A 23,510-nucleotide genomic window follows, 5' to 3' on the forward strand; every position below is an offset into this window, starting at 1 on the left:
TTCTTTTATAACTTCCCTTTTCCCATAGCATCCTTGCGAAGTATCGTATCCTCATGCATACCGAGCGTTCCTTGTTTCCATTGCTTTTCCTGGATTTTGACCTCTGCTTTCCCCCTAGACGACGCCTCACTCTTAGCCCCTTGGACAACCTCGGATTCTGCCCTCTGGTTTGGACGTGGGACTGTGCCCTCGACTCTCCTCTTTGCCGTTCCCCTCCCGTTTACGATGACCGTTCCATTTCACCTCACAGCTCCTTCCTGCCTGTAGTGAAAATAAGCGCTTGCATTTGGATCCACACCTACCCGTGTCCTGACGATTCGTTACAGGCGTGTCTCTGATGATGCGCGTGGCCTGGGTGAAGTGTGTGCTCTATTGTAGCTGCCGCTGCTATAGTAAACCGAACGAGTATTTTGTAGAAAATGTCACAGTGGATCCTTTACACACTCGATGAGGCATACTCGAATGCCCTGAGATCCCTGCCTCACGTCCAAGGATGCAAATTGTATATCCATATATGCCCGAGGAGAGCTCAGTGCTGCTGAGAGACTAGCAGCTCACTGGGTCCTGGACTTTTCATTTACTACGTCAGTCAGCTGGTGTTGTGTGTGATTCTTCTTTTTACTGCCAAAAAATCAATATAAAAATAACAGTGATTAACTGCAAATGAAACTGCATTTATTCTTTGCTGTATAAATAATGTAAACAGAACTGCGAATAGAACTGAGAATACATTTTTTTATGTGCATCAATATGAGTGTTTATATTTAGTTGTGAAATGAGAGACTTCTATGAAATTGCCAACCATTTCTAACTGATGAATTAATCTACCAACGTTAATATAAGAAAAGCACATAGAAACCTTAATCTCCAAATCTGATGCCCTTTCCTACTTCTTAAGGTGCATCCGCACATGCAGCTGTTCATCTAAATGTTTCAGCAGTTTTCCAGGAAGGGGTTATTTGTGAATGGAGGCAGAAATGGCAGGAAAGTTGATCTGGCAATATCCCCATTGTTACTACGCAGAAGATTTGGCACTAAAATAAATCTACCTGATGCAGTCATGCCGTGAATGTCGTGAACACTAAACTCAGGAACACTTCGGTCTCTCCGAGACCTTTCCTCCATTTCCTGTGGCGAAACAGAACTTTCCTCTTCATGAAACTCGTTTACCCTCTTCCACCATGCTTTTGTTATTCTATTCTATTTTATTCTATTCTATTCTATTCAGATATGCATGGTTGTGGAATTATGCAGTGATGGCAGTCTATACTTTCTGTAAAGTGACCTTGCATTCTGAGAAATGTAATAAGTTACCAGAATTATAGGACTGTGACGTAGGCAGCACTTTTGTAAAGTGATAAATGACAAGTACAAAAATAAATATATTTGTGGAACAGAGATGAAGTGCTTAAAACATATTTAAAACTTTAGCTGTCTTTAGATAGCCTTCCTCTGCATGAAAATAAGCATATTGATCACAGTGACATCTCATGTAGTCAAAAACTGCAAGGCGTTGGCAGTTTTATGCTATTTTATGACCCCACATTTAGGTCCACAGAGATGCTTGTATATACAGATGTATTAATCTGGAATCTGTATTAATGTTTTGAAGTGTTTTGTGAAGTGTTGAGTTATAGATGATGAAGTCATGGTGAATGTATGTTTTAAAAATTTGGTTTAATGCATTTTTGATTTAATTTGACATGATCTAACATATATTCAAAACTATGAATTAATAGCACAGTGATTAATCAAGAATATAGCAATTCATCTGGGCTGGGTAAGGCCGTCTCTGTGGCTGTCTGGCACTGGTTTCCAGGCTGTGATTTTCTCGTAGCTCCAGTGGTGACATTTGGTTTTTAGGCACTTCTGCATGTGACATCGCAGTCACCCTGATGAACAGCCTCTGGGGGTTCATATCACGTGGTGAATTTCAGGTGCAGTGCCACAGGGGGTGGAGTCAGTGGTGGCCAATCACAGTGCAGAGTTTTAGAAGGTAGCGCATCAAGTTGTGTGTAATTTCACCCCCCAGTGACAGAGGTTCAGGGATATTTAAGTGAAATAATTACAAAAATAATGAACAAAATCCCCTACAGAAAGGTCACATACCAGTGGTGACAGAAATACTGAACGTTGAAAAGTCGAACAAGTCAGCGCAACACTCAAAACATTTTTCACCCATTTTTCACCTACATGCAAACTTGAGGCAGTAAACACAAAATTACTTTACTTATTCCAACACTAAAATTGCATCAAAACAGCAGTAAAGCTTATTTTTTATGAACAGCCTTTTTATGGAGAAATACGAACATGCTGCCCTCTGGTGCTTCCTTGGAGAAAGTGCATCATAGGTAATTTGACAGAAGAAAAGGAGATTTCAGCATTTGTAACCAGCTGCTCTTTTATAAGGTGACAACCGGGTCACATGGCTAAATTTTGTTACATACATGTTGGAGTTAATTTACAGTTGGGGCAACATCTTGGCTGGGGACTCTAACAAACTGATCATAGAAGTCCGGTTCTGTTGCGGTGATTACCTTGGAAACCCTAGAGTTGATTGTGGAGAAAGCTCTGTTAAACAGGACAACAATAAACACCCACAATAACACACACTGGTCAGCCAACAAACAGTCTTCAGTGGGAGGTTCCTGCCCAACGCAACAGCTATCTGCAGCAACTCCGCCCTGTGTTGGAGAGATTCATCCCCTTAAGAGATGGAAATAACCATCTATAGTGACTCCCCTTTGTGCCGAGGGGGAGCACAATTAAGAACACCACGCATTCTCTCATATTACACTACACTTATCTACAGCGACAGCCATACTGAAATCTAAATTCTGTTTTAAATTCTAGCGAAAATATTCTATAGTAGACTGTATTTTGTCTTTTTTTTTTTTTTTTTTGCTGTGAATAACGGTTGTAGCACTTTTAAATTGGCTTATAACCAGCCAGTTTATGTCAGTCTGTCCTGTTGATGTGCCCCTGGGGAGGAACAGGATATGAATAAGTTTACATGGTATGATACACTGGTCACTGCTCACTGGTAATACATGCTGCTCTCATTTACACATTCAACCTGGTCATATACACAGTGCTTATATTACACATTCTCAGTGCTCATATACACAACTCTCATTAGATCCATTAAGCCCAGGACAGAAAACAACAGACTGACATGCTGTAAGTATAATATATATCCATCAAGTCAAATCTGATCATCTGCTTCACATTCCTTCCACTTGTTGAAAATTCAGACTTTTTTCATTCTTAAGAACACCAGCTAAATGGTATGCTGATAAATATCACTATAATTTTTTTCTTTCTCTGAGTAAATTGTCACTGTCCTTAGCCCTATTTCAACGTGGTCCGGCTGTATTAACCAATCAGGAAACAGGGAGGCGGATCCTCCGTCTATCAATTAGCGTGTGTGCAGCGCAGTAGGATCTAAGCATGCATGCGTTTGGAGGGAGGGGCTTTGGAGAAAGGTCTTGGTGGAGGGCGTGGCAATGAAGGAAGGGGGCGGACTCATTTGGTGGAGGTATTGAAGAAGATATGGTGCGATGCCGTTTACAGCAGGCTGAAAATGCTGAAAGCGAATGCAAACAAAATGGCCACTCCTATCGTACCTATTATATTACGCTAATTCTTAGTGTTGCAGCATTCTGTACTAGATTAAAATAATATTGCAAAAATGAGCGTGCAAGTTGTTTTCAAAAGCGTTCTGGTGTTGTAAATGTTTAGGATCCTCCCCCACAAAATGTTTGTTTTATCTGTTGTGAGGATATACATGCCCTCCAGGAACAGGAATGAACACTGTTCTATTCTGAGTGAAGCATGCTGAAAATATCATTAGTTCAGTAGTGTGAATCATCAGCTCATGTTGATATGGATTAGCCTGATCTGGTAGTGGTAAAAATGCCCAAAATAACTTCATAACCCCCTTCAAATGTGAAATGAAACATAAAAAAAGCACAGAATCATTTAGTGCAATCAGAAACACACACAAAACATCTTTATTAAAGATTTTTCTTACTGTCCAGGGAACCAATATAACAAACATTATTTTTGTGCGTCTGTGTAACAAGTATTAAGAGTGGAAGCGCTCTGCTTTGTGCTGGACACTCTGGTGTCATCCATCGTTTGGGTGAGGGTGTGTGAAACATGAGCACCAGACCTTTGGGCAGTATCAAGAACTCTGTACTCTCACATCTTTGTGTGTCTCTCTCTCACACACACACACACACACACACACACACACACACACACACACACACACACACACACACACACACACACACACACACCAAATATTTTTATGAGGCCAGTAGATTTATCTAGCAGGTAGCTGTGGTGATTGGGTTATGGTGTGGGTGGTGCGCACGGTGGAAGTGAAGTGAGGATGCGCGAGCCGGAGACAGCAGACTGGTTCTGACTCCCCATCCCCCTCCCCTCGATGGTCCCACCGCACACAGGCAGAGGTATCCCAAAAACAACCGCCATGCTGCACTAATCACTAGTCATTAATCTACAGCGGCCAGCTGGGTTGGAGGGAAGACCCATGTACTATATTCTGACATGACCAGGGAGACTCGCTGCTGTTGCGGTGCTAAACCATGCTAATGGGCTGCCTGTGCAGAAGGGGGCAGGGAGCGCCTTTTCGGTTTACATACAGGAGCCAAATCGAGATGTTTTACACCTCGCAGACTCGCTGCCACTTTCAGTCCAGGGGTCCAGTGTAAGTCAGCGAGCTCTACAGAGGCAGGGAAATGTGATTGTCTCACAGAGGCAGTGGTGTTGTTGGGATGGTGATTGCTCAGAAGAACAGAGGCAGTGGCGTTGTTGGAGGTGGTGATTGGTCAGGACAGAGGCAGTGGTGTTGTTGGAGGTGACTGGTCAGGAGGACAGAGGCAGTGGTGGTGTGTGTGTGTGTGTGTGTGGGGGGCGTTGATTGGTCAGACAATGGTGTTGTAGGTGGTGATTGGTCAGGACAGAGGGTGGGTACATGTGGGCGGGGTACAGTAAGGGCAGATTGGCATATCTCTGCCAGGTTTGATTGCACCACAGAAGACCTAATATGATAACACCTGGTATGTGAAACACAGCTGGAGCTGAACACTTACATTTAAATGAATGGCTGTTGAATCACCTGTCACTTAACACCGGTGCCTATTTAGCAGGACTCTAAGGTGGAAAAACGTCTTTTTAAAAATTTTATTTGGCGTTAGTGGTCTGATCATTTGCTCTACTTCAGTGGAAGTGAATGCAGAATGACAGTTGTCCCTCACTGCTGACTGCATCGTCGGGCTCAGAGTAGAAGACGAAGGTAATCGCCTCACCCACAACGACATCCCGCTGAAGCCCCTCGGCCGTCACTCCGGACCTTTGCTTGCTAAGCAGAAAGTGGAATATTTCAACCCTGCAAAGTTTTTTTCCCTTCCTTTTCCTCAGTGTGTGGGTGCACGTGTCCATGGTGCGAGTCGTTTAAAAAACAAACAAAACTAAATCTCCCAACCATCTCCAGAACAAAACAATCATCTGCACGCAGTTGGCAGAACACAACTATATTCAACTCTTGATTCAAATAAGAGTAAAGGTCAGATTTTGTTTTTGGATCATTCCACCTAAGAAAATTTCAAACTGTTTTCTTTCCTGTTAATATAGATAAGCATATATTCATATATCTTCCGTAGGAAAACAAACAACAACAAAAAAAAAAAAACAGCTACAAAGTTCAAAATGTCCCTGATGACTTTTGGACACTGCATGGTGTCCTGTGTCTAATCTGCTTTGTCCCCTCAAGTTCCTTGCAAATGCTCTGGTAAGGAATTCAACAATATCGTCTCCATACAGTACAGCCTCTCCTCTCTGCTCCCGCTGGTGGTTCCGAGAGTCCGACTGCATTTCTAGAACCTGCGGCAGCTCAAGCAGGCTAAGGGTCAGGGGTCGAGGGGCGAGGCTGCTTCTGTCCGCCGTGGCCTTCGTCCTGTCGCAGACGAGCACCCTCCACTAGAAGGCGCCCTCAGCCTGGGTCCACCCTGCCAACAGCCACATCACGATCACCCCCTCCCCCCCCGCTCCAGCCAACGAGTCCCGAGTCCTGTGCTCCGCCCTTCAGAGACGTGATAGGGATCCTGGGCTCGGGTCAGACCCAAGCTGGGTAGCGTTTTGTTTTGGGCCGTTTTGTCTCCCCGGGCGAGCCCAGGAGGAGGGTCAGGGGGAGTGTGGCGACGGGCTGCTCTGCGCGGAGCTGGGGCTGCAGCTGCCCGGGGGACACCCCCCTCCGCTCGGGCGCACCCCGCCGCTCCCATCCAGGCCCTCTGAGTTCTCCAGCATCTCCTGGATGAGAGGAGGCATGGAGCCAGGGATCTCCATCTTCAGCGTGATCACCCGCTCCGCCCCTGGGGAGGGAGGGAGCGAGAGAGGGGCAGAGAGTGGTGAACAAGGAGGAGGGAACAACGGAGAGAGAGAAATGAGGAGCTGCTTGCAAGGGGTAAACATTCATATACTGAACAGTGCTAGTCAGCGTGTTCCTTAATATGAGGCGTGCTGTTTTATGGGGTGGGGGTTGTATGAAGGTAACTGCTAAACTCACCTTTAGCACTGATGCTCCGCAGATCTGTGATCTTCATCAGCATCTTAGGGAACATGTGGGGCTTATGAGGCCTCCTCTTCCTCACGTAGACCTTCAGCGCCTCGAGCAATGGTTCCTGAAGCACATCCACCTTGTCTGACTCCTCTAGGTCCTGTCGATCTATAGACACACACACACACACATTCAGGCATTCTGCCCACTGTTTATACTAACCAGCCATGTGGATGCTCAGGAAACGCACGCAGTACCTCCACACAGCAAGCAGATGGCGCTGAGCAGTCCCGTCTCGGCGTCGTCCATCTCCAGCGGCAGCAGCTGGTTGGCGAAGGCGAACACCAGGTCCGTGAGCGGCCCGAAGCCGGCGTTGTGCATCTGCGTGCGGTTGAGCGTCAGCCCGTCCGAGAACGTCATGGTGTCCTGGTCAGGCGTGTAGCGCGTGCAGATCCGCAGAATCTGACGGGGGAGCAAACGGAGGAGAAGGAAGGAATGAGAGAAGGAACGTGGGTGTCAAACCCTGCAGCACACCGAGGTGAAGAAAGGACGTCGCGTTCTGAGACGCGACCTGAACGCGCTCGCGACCCCGAGGTCGTTGCTCTCACGCGGCGACTCACCAGGATGTCCAGGCAAGCGGCTTTGAGCAGGGTGATCTGGTCGGCAATGGTGAGCGTGGTGAACCCCGGCAGCTGCTTGGCGAACTCCACCGTCTTGATGATGCACTTGGTGGACAGCTCGCTGAACTTGTCCCACAGGTCCACGTCCAGGGACACCCTGTGGTCCGAGCTGTTATTCTACCAGAGAGGAGGAGGAAGAAGAGCGTTCACGCACCCAGACAGCAGCTCTGCTGCAGGCAGGTTAAACAGGGCTCACGTTTACGTCTGCGCCGGCGTTTGGCGTTCAATGAAAACGTCTTCGTGTGAACGTCTTGGCGAGGTTTGAAAAATGTTCACCAAACTGGAAGGTAAATTCTAGGCTGCGAGTTCTGCAAGGAGAGCTGGCCTCACCGTGGTGTACTTGCCCAGTTGACACAGTGACGGAAACGTGTCCTGGTGGGCCTTCCTCACTCTCTCGATCATCTGCTCCGTGTCAGGACTCAAGACGTAGCTCTCGGAACATTCCGTCTTCTTCTCCTCCTTCTTCTTTTTGTTCCGGTCATTCCGAACAGCTGTCAGCAGGGAAAAAAAAATGCGAATAATCATCTTTTTAAAAAATGGATCGTATTCCACCAGTCAGCAAACAGCAGCCAAACGGGCAGCGTGGGGCATCAGTGTGCCAGGCCAGCAGGCATCCTCAGCCCAGACCACAGGTGACGGGCACGGGGCCAGACTACAGCAGCCCGACACACGACCAATCACCACACTAATATCTCAGGTCATTTCAAAGGCCTATTGAATATGCTTTGTTTTACATTTCGTTTGGCCATCCCTGATATAATTCACAGACAGACAGACAGACAGACAGACAGACACACAGACACACACACACACACAGACACACACACACACACAGACACACACACACACACAGACACACGGCATTGTCAAATAAAGCTGTTAATAACAGTGATGAACGGCCTGTGTGTGCAGTCAATACTGCTCTTAATCTAATAGCCCCACATGACAGATCACGGCTTGAACTGGTGAGGACCCACCACCCCCAAACACTCCACCATCTCGCTGCCTCCATTTCAATGAAGAGCTCAACCCCCCCCCCCCCCCCCCCCAATTTCCCATTTTCCTTGTGGCTCAGTATCTCTCTCAGTAAATCACGTTTCTTGTCTCTGGTCCACATTCCCACCGCTGAGACACAAACACACATACAAACCCACACACACCACTGCAGGTATTTCTAACGGAGCTGAAGGTATGCTACCCTGCTGGAAAGTTCAGTCCTCGTCGAGCACGTGCGAGTCAGGGTACGAACGGCTTGGTTTAAAGCTGGAGCCAAACCGTCCCAGAAAGGACGCACGCTTTTTAAGGACACAATGGCAGAATCGTGCCCTGTTCCTCTAGCGCTAAAGCTTTCAGCAGAGTTTCAGTTATGCCCACAGCGAATACTTGAACAGTAACGGTTTCAATCTGGAGAGAAAAAAAACCACCTGGTACACCTCCCCCTTGTGACATCACTGCGTGTTCCTATTCAGTTCTCCTTCCACTACAACACCCACATTCCAAACGTACAGACATTTCTCACTGCTTTCATATCTGCACCCCGGTTTCTCCTTTTCCAACAGAACACATCTCCCCCACACACAACCACAGGCTCACACACAGTACGGAATGCCTCCGGCTTTAAACCCCCCCCCCCCCCCCAGAGAGAGCAGGGGGCAGCATAAGCTTCGAAAACCCCATCTAATGGAACCATTAAAGAACTATTAGTGAAAGGAAGTCATCCTTCACAATGACAACAAACAACAACAAAACAACAACAACAACAAACACACACACGAATCCATATTGACACACACTGCTTCTCAAACATACATTAGTAAGGAGAAGGGGTGTGTGGGATGAGATGAGGATATTTCAATAACATCTGGAGAAACGATTTCACAGCACTCATGTCTAGTCTGCTCAACAACAGCTACAGGGCTACATCTCGTAGCAGGGACAGCAGAAACATCTCACAAGCATCAGGCCTCCAGAGAATCCACTGAGCCAAGGTTCTAAAGCATCCACTGAGCCAAGGTTCTAGAGCATCCACTGAGCCAAGGTTCTAAAGCATTCATTGGCAGTAGGTGATGCGGAAGCTCTTGCTCAGGTATTCTCCAAGGTTAGAAACTCTTCCCAAGGTCTGGCATCCTCTGGTATTACACTGCTGTCTATCTTATAGTTCTTTAACGTAGCGGTATTTATTGTCTTCGTATTGTACTTGAAAGGTTGTTTTACTGATATTAAATAGTTTATTATTATTATTATTGTTATTATTATTAATAATAATAATAATAATAATAACAATAACAACAACAACAACCATTTTTTCATCATCTAGAAATGGGGGCAGTTTGGCTAAAAGTTTTAATTAAATAGCAGTGGCTTAACAGAATAAAAGGCCTATGATGAGTCAAATTCTTTCCTGTGCATCATGTTAAGAAGCCTGATTTCACCACCACTTTAAAGTCTACAACCTAGAAAAAAGGCAAGAAGGGCTTCTGGTCAGACTTTGGAACAGCTTGGGTGAGCTTAGGTCAAAGGTCAGACAGGCTAGCAGTGGGGAAAGAGAGACACAGCAAATATACTTGACAGGCCCTGGCACAGAGGTCAGAAATCACATGACCTGCTGGCTCTGGGCTTGCTAAGCCAGAACTTAATCATGAGCTCCATTCCCCTAACACACACAAAATAATACATACACTTCAAAATCCTGCTTGTCAGGTCAGACACACACTGCCACAAGGTGGAGCTAGTGGGACAGGCTTGTGAAACACTTGCGCTCTACTACAGAGTTTTGAAGTCACTGGTTGCTATGAATCTTCAAGGTCAAAAGATGGCCCTTAGGGTCAAATGAGAAACAGATAGGAAGTGTGCAGGAAGGGGTGGGCCCCTGTGCTAGTGGTATGGGGCAGACGCATGACACACACACACACACACACACACACACACACACACACACACACTCCCTGGCCATGCCCGCTTCCAGACAGCGGTTGTGTGGGTGTATGCATGTGGGTGTGTGTGTGTGCTTGTGTGTGTCGCACTGCTTGGACACGGCAACTTCCGGACACTTGTGCAGGCAGCAGTGTGGGTGTGGGCGCGTGCGTGCGTGTGTGCCCTGGGTTGCCGTGGCGACACTCACACTCCTTGGACATGCCCACTTCCAGACACTTCTGCAGGCGGCAGTACTGGCAGCGGTTGCGCGTGACCTTGTTGATGACGCAGCTCTTCTCGCGGTGGCACGTGTACACCATGTTCTTCTGGATGCTCCGGCGGAAGAAGCCCTGCGCCCCAGACGAAGAGGAGAGAGGAAAGTGAGTCAGTCATAAACCAGCCAGCTAAGCTCGCTGATGCAGATCCGCCACTAGCAGGCGCTACGCCTGAGAGCACTGTATGGGCCTCGCTGTGCAATCCCTCAGTATGACAGTATGACGAGTGCGGGGGGGGGCGGAGCCCATAACGGGCTACCTAGAGAGTAGCAGCCTGCAGCACAAATAGAGGTGAGAGTTGAAGCCTGAGAGAACCTTGACCTTCACTCACATGTGCTTTAATTACAGGAGGTCAGCAGGCCTTAGACACCTCTGACAATCATGGGGAGAGGGGAGATATTAAACTTGCACATGTAGCTGGGTGTCTATATGTAGTCGGAGGTGTGCATGTGTGTCCCAGAGTGCATGTGAGGTTGGGAGAGTGTGTGTGTTCTGGAGCGCATGTGCACACGCGTGTCAGCAGGGGGCAGTCGGGAGCACGCCGTCTTTGGGTTGCAGCATCAGGCGGCCCGGCTCGACCCGGCGGCCGGACCAAGACTATACAGCACACAACCTGTACAACGCTGCTCTTCAATTATGGAAAAGCACAGAACCTGAGGGGTAGAGTTCACCGCTCTGCCAGGGATGGATTATATTTCGTGTGTGTGTGTGTGTGTGTGTGTGTGTGTGTGTGTGTGTGTGTGTGTGTGTGTGTGAGGGCAGTGCTGAGAAATCTGTGCAAAATAGGAATTTGAGGCATTGCAGGTATTTGGAGGTTATATCATTCCGGTTGTAGGGAAGGGGCAGGGTTGGGGCACACCCGTCAGGAAGCTTCATCGAGATCGGAAATGCAAGTTCTTCAGGATAGTTAAAGAAAAGGAGAGAACTGGAAAAGTGGCACTAAAGAGGGAAAAGAGGAGGGCGTGGCTTCAGCGGGTGGTGGGCGGTACCTTGCAGCCCTCACAGGCGCTGACACCATAGTGGTAGCCCGACGACTTGTCCTGGCACACGAAGCAGGGCTTGTACACGCGCGGCGGAGGAGGGGGCGAGGGTGGGCTGGGCACGAGCTCCTCCGAACTGGTGCTCTGCGTCTCCACAGCTGCCGGAGGAAGAGGGCCCGGGTTAACGCACGCACCACGAGTGTTGCACATTTCACATCAAAGCCCACCCAAAGCCCCCCAGGGCGAAGCAGTACATGCCTTCCTACAGTCAAGATCAAACTGTGCCGTATTCTCAGTTCATTCACGTCACAGGAACGTTCGCATCTGGTCCAGGTGTGGAATGTAATGACCGCGTCTGAAACAGCGCCAGTAACCGTGACGGAGGGCGGCCTCATCCAGATCAAATACGCAGGAACGGCTATTAGAAATGCCTGTCTGGAAACTAAGAGCTTTATAAAAACGTCAAGGACAACCAAACACCTACATCCTTACAAACGCATTACGTCCTCCTAAACACGCGGCGTTTGAGGTAACCAAAGGAACAGAGTGGATGTCATACATGTCCTCGCACCATGCGCCGCATCTCCCAAACCTGTGTGAGCAGACGGGTAGGCCCCGCCCAAAAACCCACTCTGTCTGTCTCCTCTCTCGTCCCTGGGCCCTTAAGCTAGCCGTAATTAATAAAGCTGTGGTGGGCAGAGGACGTGCCAGCGGACGCTGAGAAGCCTCACCAGAGAGACCGCCAACACTACCAGCACAGGAAGCCCCTCTCCAGGGTATACATATGTAGAGCCAGCCTGTCCTCGGTGGGGTAGAAGGATGAAGGGAGCTCAGCACTCCAGACGTTGTGGAGCCACACACAACCACACTCGCAGACAGACCTGGGTTCTCACACGCAGGCGTATACAGATTTATGAAAACGATAACATTAAAGAATATTTCACCTGCACGATGGACGAGCAGGAGTGTGCGTGTGTGTACTTTGCACACATTCCTCTCACTCGTTGCGACCTTTTTTCCTCTCCATCTGTCTAACACACACACACACACACACACACACACACACAAATACTGCTTTGTCTTGCCTCTCTGCTGTTCTTTGCCCAGCTGTACTGAGCCCGCGTACTGAAGGCAGCACTACTGCCCCAGATCTCGGGGACGGGCCCAGCTACACCTAACCGCTCGCCCTGTCTCACCTCCACCCGTCTCGGTCGGTACTGTTCCTGTGTTACACAAGCGGCAGGGCTTTAATGGAGCAGGACCGTGCAGGTCACAGAGCGGCGTTGGTGGGTGGATCATATCGGCTGGCACTGGGCCCATCTGGCAGGTGGAGCAGGTGAAGACGCCATCTCTATGGCATTTCGGTCTCCAGCAACCAGGTGCATCCGTGACACCACCAGCAGGTTGTTTCCTGCGCTCTAAGGCCCGGGACTCTCTAAAGAGTGCCAGACTGGGCCGGTCCCTCAAAAGATAGAGCAGACTGGAAAATATGAGCACGCACACCTGCCAACACACACACACCCCTTCCACACAAATATATATGAGAGAGAGATTCAAAATTATAGTAAAGTACACAGAGTTTCCCGAGAAACAAAACATGCGGACAGAGATCCTTCAGCAAAGTATTTCCTTATATATATTTGGCAATTATATTAATTCTGTTGTGTCAATTCTATAAACTCCCCTCACATTAATCTCTTCCTCAATGTTTTTCTTTCCAGTGAAGGGGGTTTTATATAAGTTCCAGGTTTCTTGGTGGTGTTGTGATCAGGAGATCGACATAAACACTGTTGATTGGCAGCGATCACTTTCGGTTGTTTGCTTGTTTGTTTTACCTTAGACCGGTGTTAATAGCTTTGCTCGAGTTGTCATTTCTGTAGTAAAGCAATCTATTGTTGAGCAGTAAGTTGTTCGACCTCGGGGTCAAGTTCATTAAGGTCGCGTGGCGGTTAAGCGGCTGGTGATAACGTCCCTAACGTTAGCAAACTAGCCAAATGCACTTAAGCACTTGGCTATTAAAATATTGTTCACATCACATTAAATAATGTTAACATTATCTTGTTAGCTAAAACCAAAAACAGGCGATTATTAGCTAAATCCCACCCTCAGATGCTTCATGTAAGGTTACGTATTCATCAGCTAATGTTAGCTAGATGTCAGATTTCAATCCGAAACGCAGTGGTCGGAAGCGAAGGCACATGTGAACTGGATGATCATGGATCTCTAATGCAGGTTACGTTATGACAGAGAGTGTGTTGTTCAGAGGTGGTGTTTTGGCTCCTGGTGTACAGACACAGGGGGCGTGCACCGTAGCATAAGATTACCGAACATAACAGTTTGTGTTTGAGACATTACCGTACAAGAGCCCAATCGGTTTACTGCTGGATCCAGCAAACGGTGGCACCAGTCCACCTGCACCTTCACATACAAGAACTCTGCAAAGCTGAGCAGCTTTCTGCAGGTTAGTAAAAGCCCTCACATACCCCCTGCACACACTTACTATCTCACTGCACAAGAGTGAGAGTGCTGAGAGGCACACCGGAATACATGCGAATTCAGGACGCCGTCATTCTGCTACAGCTGGTCCTTTTGGGAATGCCGTATGTTTTTCCGAAGGTCACGCCGTGGTGATCGGAGTTAATCGCAGGCATTCCGGTTAATGATGGAACTGCATGACACGGAGCAACAGGGTGCCCCTCACAACACGCGCCATCAGGGCAGGAACCGCAATTGCGGAATTTGTAAAACGAGATCCTCAAAAGATTAGCCTGCACTGACTTCTCTACTAAACTGATCTCAGGTCAGAGGACATGATTCATTCCTCCATTGAGTTCATGGCTGAACTGATCTCAGGTCGGTGGAGGTCTCCATTCCCTGCAGACCACAACACCGTTAGCAGTTCTTGAGTCATCTGGTGGCGAAGGAACAGCCCTCACAGGGCGTGTGACCACAGACAGAGGAAGAGACACAGGACAAGCAGCAGAATTGGCTGAGCAAGAGACAGAGGGGGTGAGAGAAGAGCGAGGTTAGGAGTGAGTGAAGGATAGAGCAGTGAGTGGCACACTGTTGTCAGGCAGGTTGGGTTTAGATTAGTCAAGGCTCAGAAAACGTGGGCCGAGTTAAGCTCCGGCAAACATGGGTTAAGGCCCCAGTACAAAGTCAAGATCTGGTTTATTTAAGGACCAGTTAGCATGTATTTAAAAACAAACAGAGTCAGTGTGGGTTTAGTTAGGGGCCAGTGTGCGCGGGTTTACAGTTCACAGCTACAGGGGTTTACCCCCAGTAGGACCCAGCAACGCTGTAGAGGGAACTACTAAACTGGTGGAGGAGAAAGCTGGAAACAGGCAGAGCTGAGGAACAAAAATCCTTATTGAGTTATTCCCCCAACAGCAAGCCAGGGAGAGAGACAGCTGCGCTAACACAAGTGACAGCTCCAGCGGGGAGAGAGAAAGATTGAGAACATGAGAGAAACTGTTTGAGACTTTGGGTTGGAAGAAGAAATGGGCTGGTGGGTTTATGCGAAAGAGAGAGGGAGTGAGAGAAGGAAGGAGGGATGGAGACAGGGTATGAGTGAGAGGTGGGAAAAAAAATGGGGCAGAGGATGAAAGGAAAAAGGAGTGAGAGACTGGAGCTCTCCTGGGAGAAAGCACATCCTGGTACGACTATTACACACTGCCTGTCTCTTTCTCGCACTGTTGCGCTCGCGCTCGCGCGCACACACACACGCCTGCCTCCTTGCCATCGCAGGAGAGATCCTTTTTTGTTGTTATTCAAAGCTAAATTAGTCAGGAAAGGGAATAGCTGCAAACACAACCCAGGGAGTGATCATTAATGCTATCATTACTGCAATATGAGAGAGAGAGAGAGAGGGTGGCAATGTAGGTCACTTAGCACCAGTGTGCCAGTGAGTCACAGGACCTGTCTGATCCAGCTACTGCCAACCTGGTGACTCATGCTCTCCCAAGCCCCACCCCTCACGTCTGATTGGCCGACACAGGCACCGCGAGAAGGCATTCCTTTTACTAGAGACCTAGTGTGATATAGACGAGATGAAATTTTGTCAGTTTGCTGTTTTGCTTTGATGTCCAAGACGTCTGTGCCAGATCAGAGCTTCTGATGAGCTGGTGCGAATGGGAAAGGTTTGAGAGAAAGGGCCGAAATATACGCCACCACCCAAGAAACGGGCCGTCTAAAGAGTACACGTCTCCTGTCTGCTGGCTGATGTCTGAGAAACCTACATTCTTGCCGTCAGCCTCCAGATTTAAGAGTCCGTTTTTGCCCTCATTGTGTCAGCTGGTACACGGCACTGTTGGAGACACTGGACAGCTGTGCAGGCCCGGGACCCCGACGCGTGAAACCAGACTGCCGCTTTCTGAGGTGTTATTTTTACCTGCAAATTGTATTTGACAGCAGAATCGAAGTCAAAAAAAAAAAAAAAAGTTTGGTGTCCTGCATACAAGGCACAGGATTAAACCAGCAACCAGTACCGTCCTAAAACCTATGAAAAAGTGTTTAAAATGCTTTCACAAACTGAAATGGAAAGGAGAACTCTGCCAGCTCGCACGCGCATTAGAGGGTGAAGCAGTCTGGGAGAGCCTTGGAAGAGTGCGTGGGGACAGAGGGGAGTGGTGGCCGTGCGGGCAGAAAGGGCGCAGATGGAGCAGGACAGGCGAGGGCTGGAGTCGACGACCGGGTCGGTGTGACATAGGAAGGGGAAAGAAAGAAGCAACGCTGCTTCAGCCGCTGAATCACCTCCGCTCAGACGTGACTCAGACCAGGAGTTTCCTATAACAAGGACAAGACGCGTGTGACACACGAGCACAAGACGTAGCCTGAGAACAGCTGATTCACTGAGACGAAGCCTGGTGGGGGTGGGAGTTTGCCTCAGGCACAGAGGCTGTGGGTGCTGTGGACAGAGCCTGTCCTCAGGCAGGAGTAGGGACACCCCTGGAGTGGTGGAGCCCTCCCAACACGGCCCTCAGAGACCCCTCTCCCTCCTCACAGAGCGGCAGGACTGACTGAAAGGTCACATCTCTAATCAATGCCCCAGGAGGTCCTATATCCATAAACAGGGTCAGAGTTTCATGTATCGAAAGAAACAATTATAAAATGAAGCAAATCAATGTGACAGGACTGTTGGTGGTGTCCCTTCTCTACAGGTGTAGCAGCGTGGGGAGACTCTGGGTTTGTCTCTCCTCTCTGGGTGCAACTCTGGGTTTGTGTTCGACACTGTTGAGCATTCCTGTCCGTCCATTTATACTGACAGCACTTGCAATATGACGATACGTTGCTCCCTGGGAACTAAACCCATGTTCTCAGTGCCACCGGGACGTTGATCAACCTGCTCTACCAGGGTGAGCTACGCGACCTGTTCCCCGTGGTGCAGCCCGTGGTGGAGAGAAGGTGCTCACCGGGCTACAGTGGAAGACACTGCAGCTGCGAATGGTGACTCTCCGAGCAGCATGCGGACAGCTCCGTGTGGGTGAGGCGCGACGTTGATGGCACCGATCGCACAAGCACTCGGATTACAGCTCACTACCCCTCCTGGGATCCCATCCAGGAGGCCGAAGTCAAAACAGCCTCTGGCTTCAGAACGGCTTCGGATCCCGTGATCCCTTTAGCACAAGCCTGACAAACTCCGATCTTTGCCAGTTCTTTTACCGTCTGCACATTAAAATCTCAAATTAACATCCACGTGTCTAAATGCACTCAATGCAGGTTTAAAGAAAACTCAAACACACAATTAAAGGCTGGAAAAAGCCCCCGCTGGCCCACATGCGGCAGGCCGCCTAGAGCACTAAATATAAACGGGTCGAGCGGCAGCCGGAGGAGCAGAACGGCTGTTGTGATATGAAACCCCGTGTTTTCAGCTGGCCCCAGCGCACAGGCCGCAGCCCAGAGGGGGACAGCTGGCGTGCTCTGCCAGCAGGCCGCCACGGCCAAACCCGAGAGCGATTTTCCAATTAAGCCACATTTTTACGGACTTCCCGAGCGGCTGAGCAAAGGCTGGCAAGAGGGAAGTCCGGCGTCTCCCCCCGAAGCCGAGGGCCGGGAATGAAGTGTGACTAGCGAAAGACAGAAGGAAGCCTCAGACAAGTGTAGAAGGACGATCGCACAGCTCAGGACGGCGCGGTGTCTCCCCACCCACAGGCAATGACCTCCATTCAGCTCCAGTGGGAAAGCATCCAAAACACCAGAGATGGGGGGGAGGGTGGGAGTGAAGCATGCTGGGAAGTGCTTGAGCTCCAGTACACATGAGCAGAGTATCTACTCAAAACAAGCAACCACAGAGACAGCTTTGAATAATGTACAAAATCAGCGATCAACACCTGGCCACTGCCTTGAGCCAGTGGGCAGATGAACTGGAGAATCACTTTCATATACAAAACAAACGCATCAGAGACGAGAGAGCAAGAAGACGGAGCCAAAAATGTGTGACAAGGTCCCCACGTTCCCTGAACCACCAGAAAATTAAAAGAGAATCTCTTTTAGAAATCGTAGAAGCCACCAACAAACGTTAGTGCCTGAATATAAGAGGAGCATTGTAACTCATCTTTCCTCATGTAGTCTTATCCATGTACTGCCGACCAACCAATAAATGTGGTCCTTCCTGTCTTATATCCCGCTTTACTGTTGATTTTTTAATTAATTAGTTTAGAGGGGAGCGCGAGGGACAGACACAGAGAGAGAGAGCGAGAGAGAGAGAAAGAAAGAAATCAAACAGGGTCCAAAGGTCAAGCTCCTCACTGCTTGAGAACAGTGTGGTAGGATTGGTTTAGTGTCTTTAGTGCAATTTGACCTCAGCGACCCCTTTCACTTTGCATTTCAATGGCTCACAGTCCACAGCAGGCAAACTCCGCCCCTTGGCCAGAGGTCGAAAGGATGCAAATGATCCTACACTGGACACTGTATACTCCTTCCTCTTTGTGACAAACATCTGGTTTTCATTTTGTCACAATCAAAACTTTTATATCAAATATTTATCAAAATATCCGTTATTTAGCCATCGGCACTTCTACTGTGGAATATGGTCCTGCACTTTCCACAGGGTAACAGATCTTGGGGCATCTTATGGTAACGCACATTATGGGGAGGTATCTCCCTGCGAACTGAACCTTCCGCTGCAAATCTTTTAGACATCACAGCCCACCACCACTGTCACAAGCAGTTCAGCACTCCAACATGCAATACTGGACGTTCCACACCAGCACACTCTGGCCTGTACCTGCTTAGAATCACCACGCGAACCCCAGGCTAGGAACCCCAGGCCAGCTCAGGCGAGTTCAGCCAACACTTCAAACATGGCCGAAGACTTTCTCCATCGGCGTTTTTGCTCTCAGCTGACAGCTCATACGGAAACGTTCCCTGGGTGAAGCCGCCACACGAGCAGCTCCGGCTTCGCCTCGTTAGGTCACTGGATTCATTTAAGGTTCCCTACAGTACTCGTTCGCACTTATAGTGACGCAGCTGGTACGCTGCCTGGCACTGAAATATACAACAGCTGGGTTTGCTCACAAATATGGGTGCTGGCTCTTCGGAATATCAAGAAAGCACAGAACACAACGATATTAGAAAGTTATTGGAATAAAAGTAGGCAACGTTTTAAAAAATTTTCCATAGCACCAGGAAAAATAAATAAATAACACATCCAAAAGAAATAAATCAGAACCACAAAGTGATTAAATTATGAAAAACTGTTTCTTTAAGTCGTACATTCTTTAAGCAGGTGATAAAATCTGCCGTGCGAGGCCCTCCAGTCCTTCAGAGCTACAGGCCAGCTCCGCTCCCTCTGCTGACCACCCCACCCTCGGCCACTTCGAGCTGCTCCGTCTCAGTCCCGCCTCCCCAGGCCCTGAGAGCTGTCGCTTAGCCCCGCCTCCCCAGGTTCTCAGAAGGCGGCGTAAGTTTCGTCCCCCCCGGCACCCTGCCAAAACAGGTTTCAGCCCCGGGGCCCCTTCTTTTTTTACGGCCTGCGGTTATGGCCCATCTTGCTTTCTCTTTCTGCCTTGACATTTTATGGCCAGCAACACAAAAGACACCCCACCTCCCCCGCACTGATATTTTAAGTGCCTTCGCCATTTTTTTTTTTTTTGGTCCCTAGGAAATAAAATGCTGGAATGTGCTTGATATCGCATTCTATCAACAGACCACTACATTTTACACATTTGGCAGACACTCTTCTTCAGAGCGACTTGCAGTTTCAAGCACGTTCCAGGAGGTAGGCGCATGCAGTGTTGGGAGTAACGGCCAAGGACTCTTATTGGCTCTACACAGAGCACCTGCACAGATGGAGTTTGAACCCAGGTCCCCCACAGGAGATCTACGCTATATCATCAACCACTACTGGTCAGGTATTTTCCTACCAGATGGAAAATATGAATCCGTCCAGTCTGGCAATATATTCCACTACATGTAATCAAGGACGAAAGGAAGGACGCAAGCGTGCGCGTGTCTTGTGCTGTAGAGGCCGCGCCCACCATCAAATCGCACTCTGCGCCAACAACTCGCATCTTACAAATAGAACCGAAAAGCCTCTGCCTTGTCCGGGGCGAAGTTCGCCGCCAGACCATGTCAGTTTGGGATGATTCTGAATTGCAGCTAAGCTCGACTCCTGCTGTGTGTGCATACGTATCCCAACAACGCGTTTTCCAACTGCAGAAATTCCACACTCCATCTACAAACACACTCCATCTGCACAACCGGACAAACGACAAAAGGGTCGACGCACCGAACACTTCCCACTTTCGGGGCCCGTGTGGTTCCTGCGGACCGGGAGAAGGGCCTGCTCCTTGTGGTTCAAACAGAAGCTGCCACCGCCGGGCCGTGCTTGCCCTCTTCGAAGGGCCACCATGCGCTATGAAATCCCCACCTCGGGTCCCATGTCGGTACAACACCGACGTCTGCCCTTAGTTTAATAAGAGAGTGGCTAACCCGATATTCTGAGAGAGGAGGAACGGCGGCTTGCAGGTGGTGATCGGAGGCCCCGCGTGCGCGGTATGACGTACTGTGCGCACATCGTTACCAACATCTGAGCCAACCACAGACGTCACGGTCCGGCTCACTGCTCAATTCCTACCAGCCATCTGGCTTGACCCGACGGCTCAGCTCAGCTGGCGCAGGAGGGCCAATGGTTCAAGGAGGCCCTGGAGCACTCCAGGATCAATACCTCACCCGTTTCTGCAGTGGAGCGCTCCGTGCACGTTCATGTGGCACAGTATCCGTAGCGGAAGGGGGAATCCCGAAAGTCCTGCCTCGACTGCTCCTTCGGGACCCTCCACAGGACACAGCACAACGCCTCAGACATGGATCACGTCACAGAAGTGAAGGTTACCCCAACAGCAGCTTCCAGGCAGGCCTGCGCCAGGATGCCGGGACCCCCGCACACACCCAGCCCCTCGCCAGTACCACCAGAGCCGCACGAGTGCTGCCCTGTGTTTAAGGCCAGGGGAAGCAAACACAGTGTAGGCAGCCGAACCGCAGCGAAGCCGCAACTGCCCCTGCCAGCAGGGAAGGGCAGCAAGCAAAAACGCTCCAGCGCGAAACGCAAACCACACACCAGCGTGCCGACGCACACCACTCCACGGTAACGCAGCAGTCAGTGGAGACAGACACCCTGGGGCGCTTTAAGAATGCAGGTCATCCCTGCGCATTTCCTTCTTTTCCCACAATGCACCTCTCCTCGTGACGTCCAATCGTTTCCTATCTGTGGCGACGACAGCAAGAATCTCCGTGCCGCCTCTCCGTCGGCAATCGATCACACACATCGGTCCGTCTCTCCATGTGTCCATCCACAGGTCCACCTGTCCGTGTTTCCATCTAATCTCTCCAGCCGTTTATTCGTTCCCGGCTCTGAGGCCCACTACCGGGGGCTAGTCTTCCACTCAGTTGCTGTCTCTTTCATGGCACGAAGACAGGACTTCCCCTACTCCCACTGTACAGGGAGCTCAGCTGGACCCACGCTGGATGTCTAGCACGGACTCCAGCCCCCCCACAAAGAAGAGTCCCCTTTCACCACACTTAATGGGCATGTATATGTCTACTGATGCATGAAAGATTTCCCCGGTTATTTTACAGTGTAAGAGCTTTCTAGGACACACATTTCTCCACTATAAGACCACACGGGATGTTTGTGTGTGTATGCATTTATGCACGCACGCACACACACACACACACTATATACATAGTGCAGTGCTCTTTCAGATAATCACCAAGAACACACAGAGAACAGTGTCTGCCAATTGAATCCTGTTTAACATTTACCATTTCCACGGCACCAGCGAAATGTTTATAGCTTTAGAAATATAAATTCAAACACCCATATTTTACCATTGCCATAGACCATTATTCTTATAAATAAACATTTGTCTCAGAAGAAGGGCCTGTTCTCTGATGACAGTGGCCTCACGGGGGAAATGTGCTTGTGTGTGGGTGCATTTTTGTGTGGGTGGGCGGGTTGGTGTCTGCGTGCGTGGAGATCAGTCTGCCTCCCGTCACTCTGCTGCGCCAAGCCTGTGTGATGGAGAGCTTTTCAAACAGCCCATGATGGATCCCCCCTGAGATCCGGCAAGCCCGGGGTGGTGGGCAGGGCCTAGCGTAAAGCTAGGATGGCCACCCTCCCTGGTGACCACGCAGGCAAAAGCCTGCAGGAAGGTCAGAGAGTCCGTTAATAAAAACACTCGTATTGCAGAAGTGACGGAGAGTACAGGATCTGCCGCCTGCAGTGTGGAAACGAGGAACAAAGTGCGTGATCTGTATTAACGGTGTTTATTCTATAAACACTGAATAGCGTGTTATTTATTCAGTTATAAATTATGAAAAGGACCGTGTATATTAAGGTCAAATCAACAGGCAGACATTACCTTGTGCGCGCGGAAGATCAACTCTAAGACCACTACACTAAAAGCCACGCCACTTAATAGACCGTCATGGGTGTCTAATACAGAAGCGGAATGTGTGGTTCGTATTTATTTGCAATACAGTGCTGTGGACACAGACAGACAGCTTTTTAACGCCGGGGAAACTGCGGTCCCAGCCAGAAGCACAGTGTCATTAGCGCAGGAAAGAAACAACGCGCGTCCAACAAACCGACGCTGGGCACGGCTCGGCGTGCGCGACACTTCTCTAAAGTGAGCGGCCGGCCCAGTCTCCGCTGCAACTGGAAACAAGAGCATCAAGACTACAAAGTCCTGCGTGCATGATCGCACCGCAGTCTAAAGCTAGCTGAACGCTCACGAGGTAGGCCTCGCGATGCAAGAGGAACGCGCGTGGGTCACGAGCAGCAGGCTGAGAGTCGAGCAAGGCCCTCGGGTATGTGTGAGTGTGTGACAAAAAAACAAACAACCCACAATATGAGCACGTTATCCCCGACAGTGCGTTCCTCCAGGGGACTGGGGGTAAGCACTTCTCCATACGAAAAGGACGCTGAGCTGCAGAACAAATCGCCCCTCAAACAGGCTTACAGGAGCTTACCGATGTCCACGCGTCCAAACCATTGTTGGGGGCCGTGTTTCCGGGCAGATCCAGGCCCGTGAAATGTCGCACTCGTGCTGAGAGAGCACACCAGACCTTGTGACAAGCACGAACCCAAATAGCATGCCGCCTTCTCGCGCATATGCAGCAACTGTCTCACTGCGCGACGAATCTCCATTAACTTTTAAAAAACTTTTCATACACAAACAAACAGTCCTTTTGGGGGAGAATGCCCTTAAACTGGGGCTATGAGGGACTGCAAACTGGCTAATGAATTATCAAGACGTTCAGCCTACACACACACACTTAACAAGAGTAAATGTCCTTCGTGGAATAAGCGAACCACTTCAGGATGTAATGCAGCGGTAAAAGCGTAAACTGCTAGTCATCTCACCTACATCTCTAAGATCGAGCTAGACTTAATCCCTCGTGCAAAAGTTACATACCGCGCGCTCATCACCTGGCACGCAGCCACCTGAAGTCCCGGGAGCGACTGCGTTCTAAAACACGGGATTTGTCGATTAAAACAGCCAAAGGATTTCATCGTCGCCTAAAGCGGTTTCGTATGGACCCATCCAACTTTGGAAAAGTGCGGTTCGCGCAGCAAAGC

At 49.4% G+C, this 23,510-nt stretch overlaps 1 protein-coding gene across 7 annotated transcripts in view; it reads right to left on the reverse strand.

The window, feature by feature from the left end:
• Positions 1 to 3,995: 3,995 nt before the first annotated feature.
• Positions 3,996 to 23,510, reverse strand: part of rarab (retinoic acid receptor, alpha b) — a 71,787-nt gene continuing 52,272 nt past the window's right edge. For 2 of the 7 annotated variants that reach the window (XM_081711370.1, XM_081711371.1), the window contains 8 exons: positions 12,376 to 12,462; positions 11,441 to 11,589; positions 10,385 to 10,526; positions 7,594 to 7,754; positions 7,204 to 7,380; positions 6,841 to 7,045; positions 6,593 to 6,751; positions 3,996 to 6,398 (listed from right to left, as the gene is read on the reverse strand). In XM_081711370.1, the coding sequence (XP_081567496.1) occupies positions 6,211 to 6,398; positions 6,593 to 6,751; positions 6,841 to 7,045; positions 7,204 to 7,380; positions 7,594 to 7,754; positions 10,385 to 10,526; positions 11,441 to 11,589; positions 12,376 to 12,462 (1,268 nt within the window). In that variant the 3' untranslated portion in view covers positions 3,996 to 6,210. Of the gene's footprint in view, positions 6,399 to 6,592; positions 6,752 to 6,840; positions 7,046 to 7,203; positions 7,381 to 7,593; positions 7,755 to 10,384; positions 10,527 to 11,440; positions 11,590 to 12,375; positions 12,463 to 12,627; position 23,510 lie in introns of those variants that run through there. The other 5 variants (XM_081711372.1, XM_027017847.3, XM_081711374.1 and 2 more) reach the window with 3 other exon arrangements.

This window comes from Electrophorus electricus, chromosome 3 (genome assembly GCF_041902795.1).
Source record: "Electrophorus electricus isolate QZ-2024a chromosome 3, ASM4190279v1, whole genome shotgun sequence".
Classification (NCBI taxonomy): domain Eukaryota; kingdom Metazoa; phylum Chordata; class Actinopteri; order Gymnotiformes; family Gymnotidae; genus Electrophorus; species Electrophorus electricus.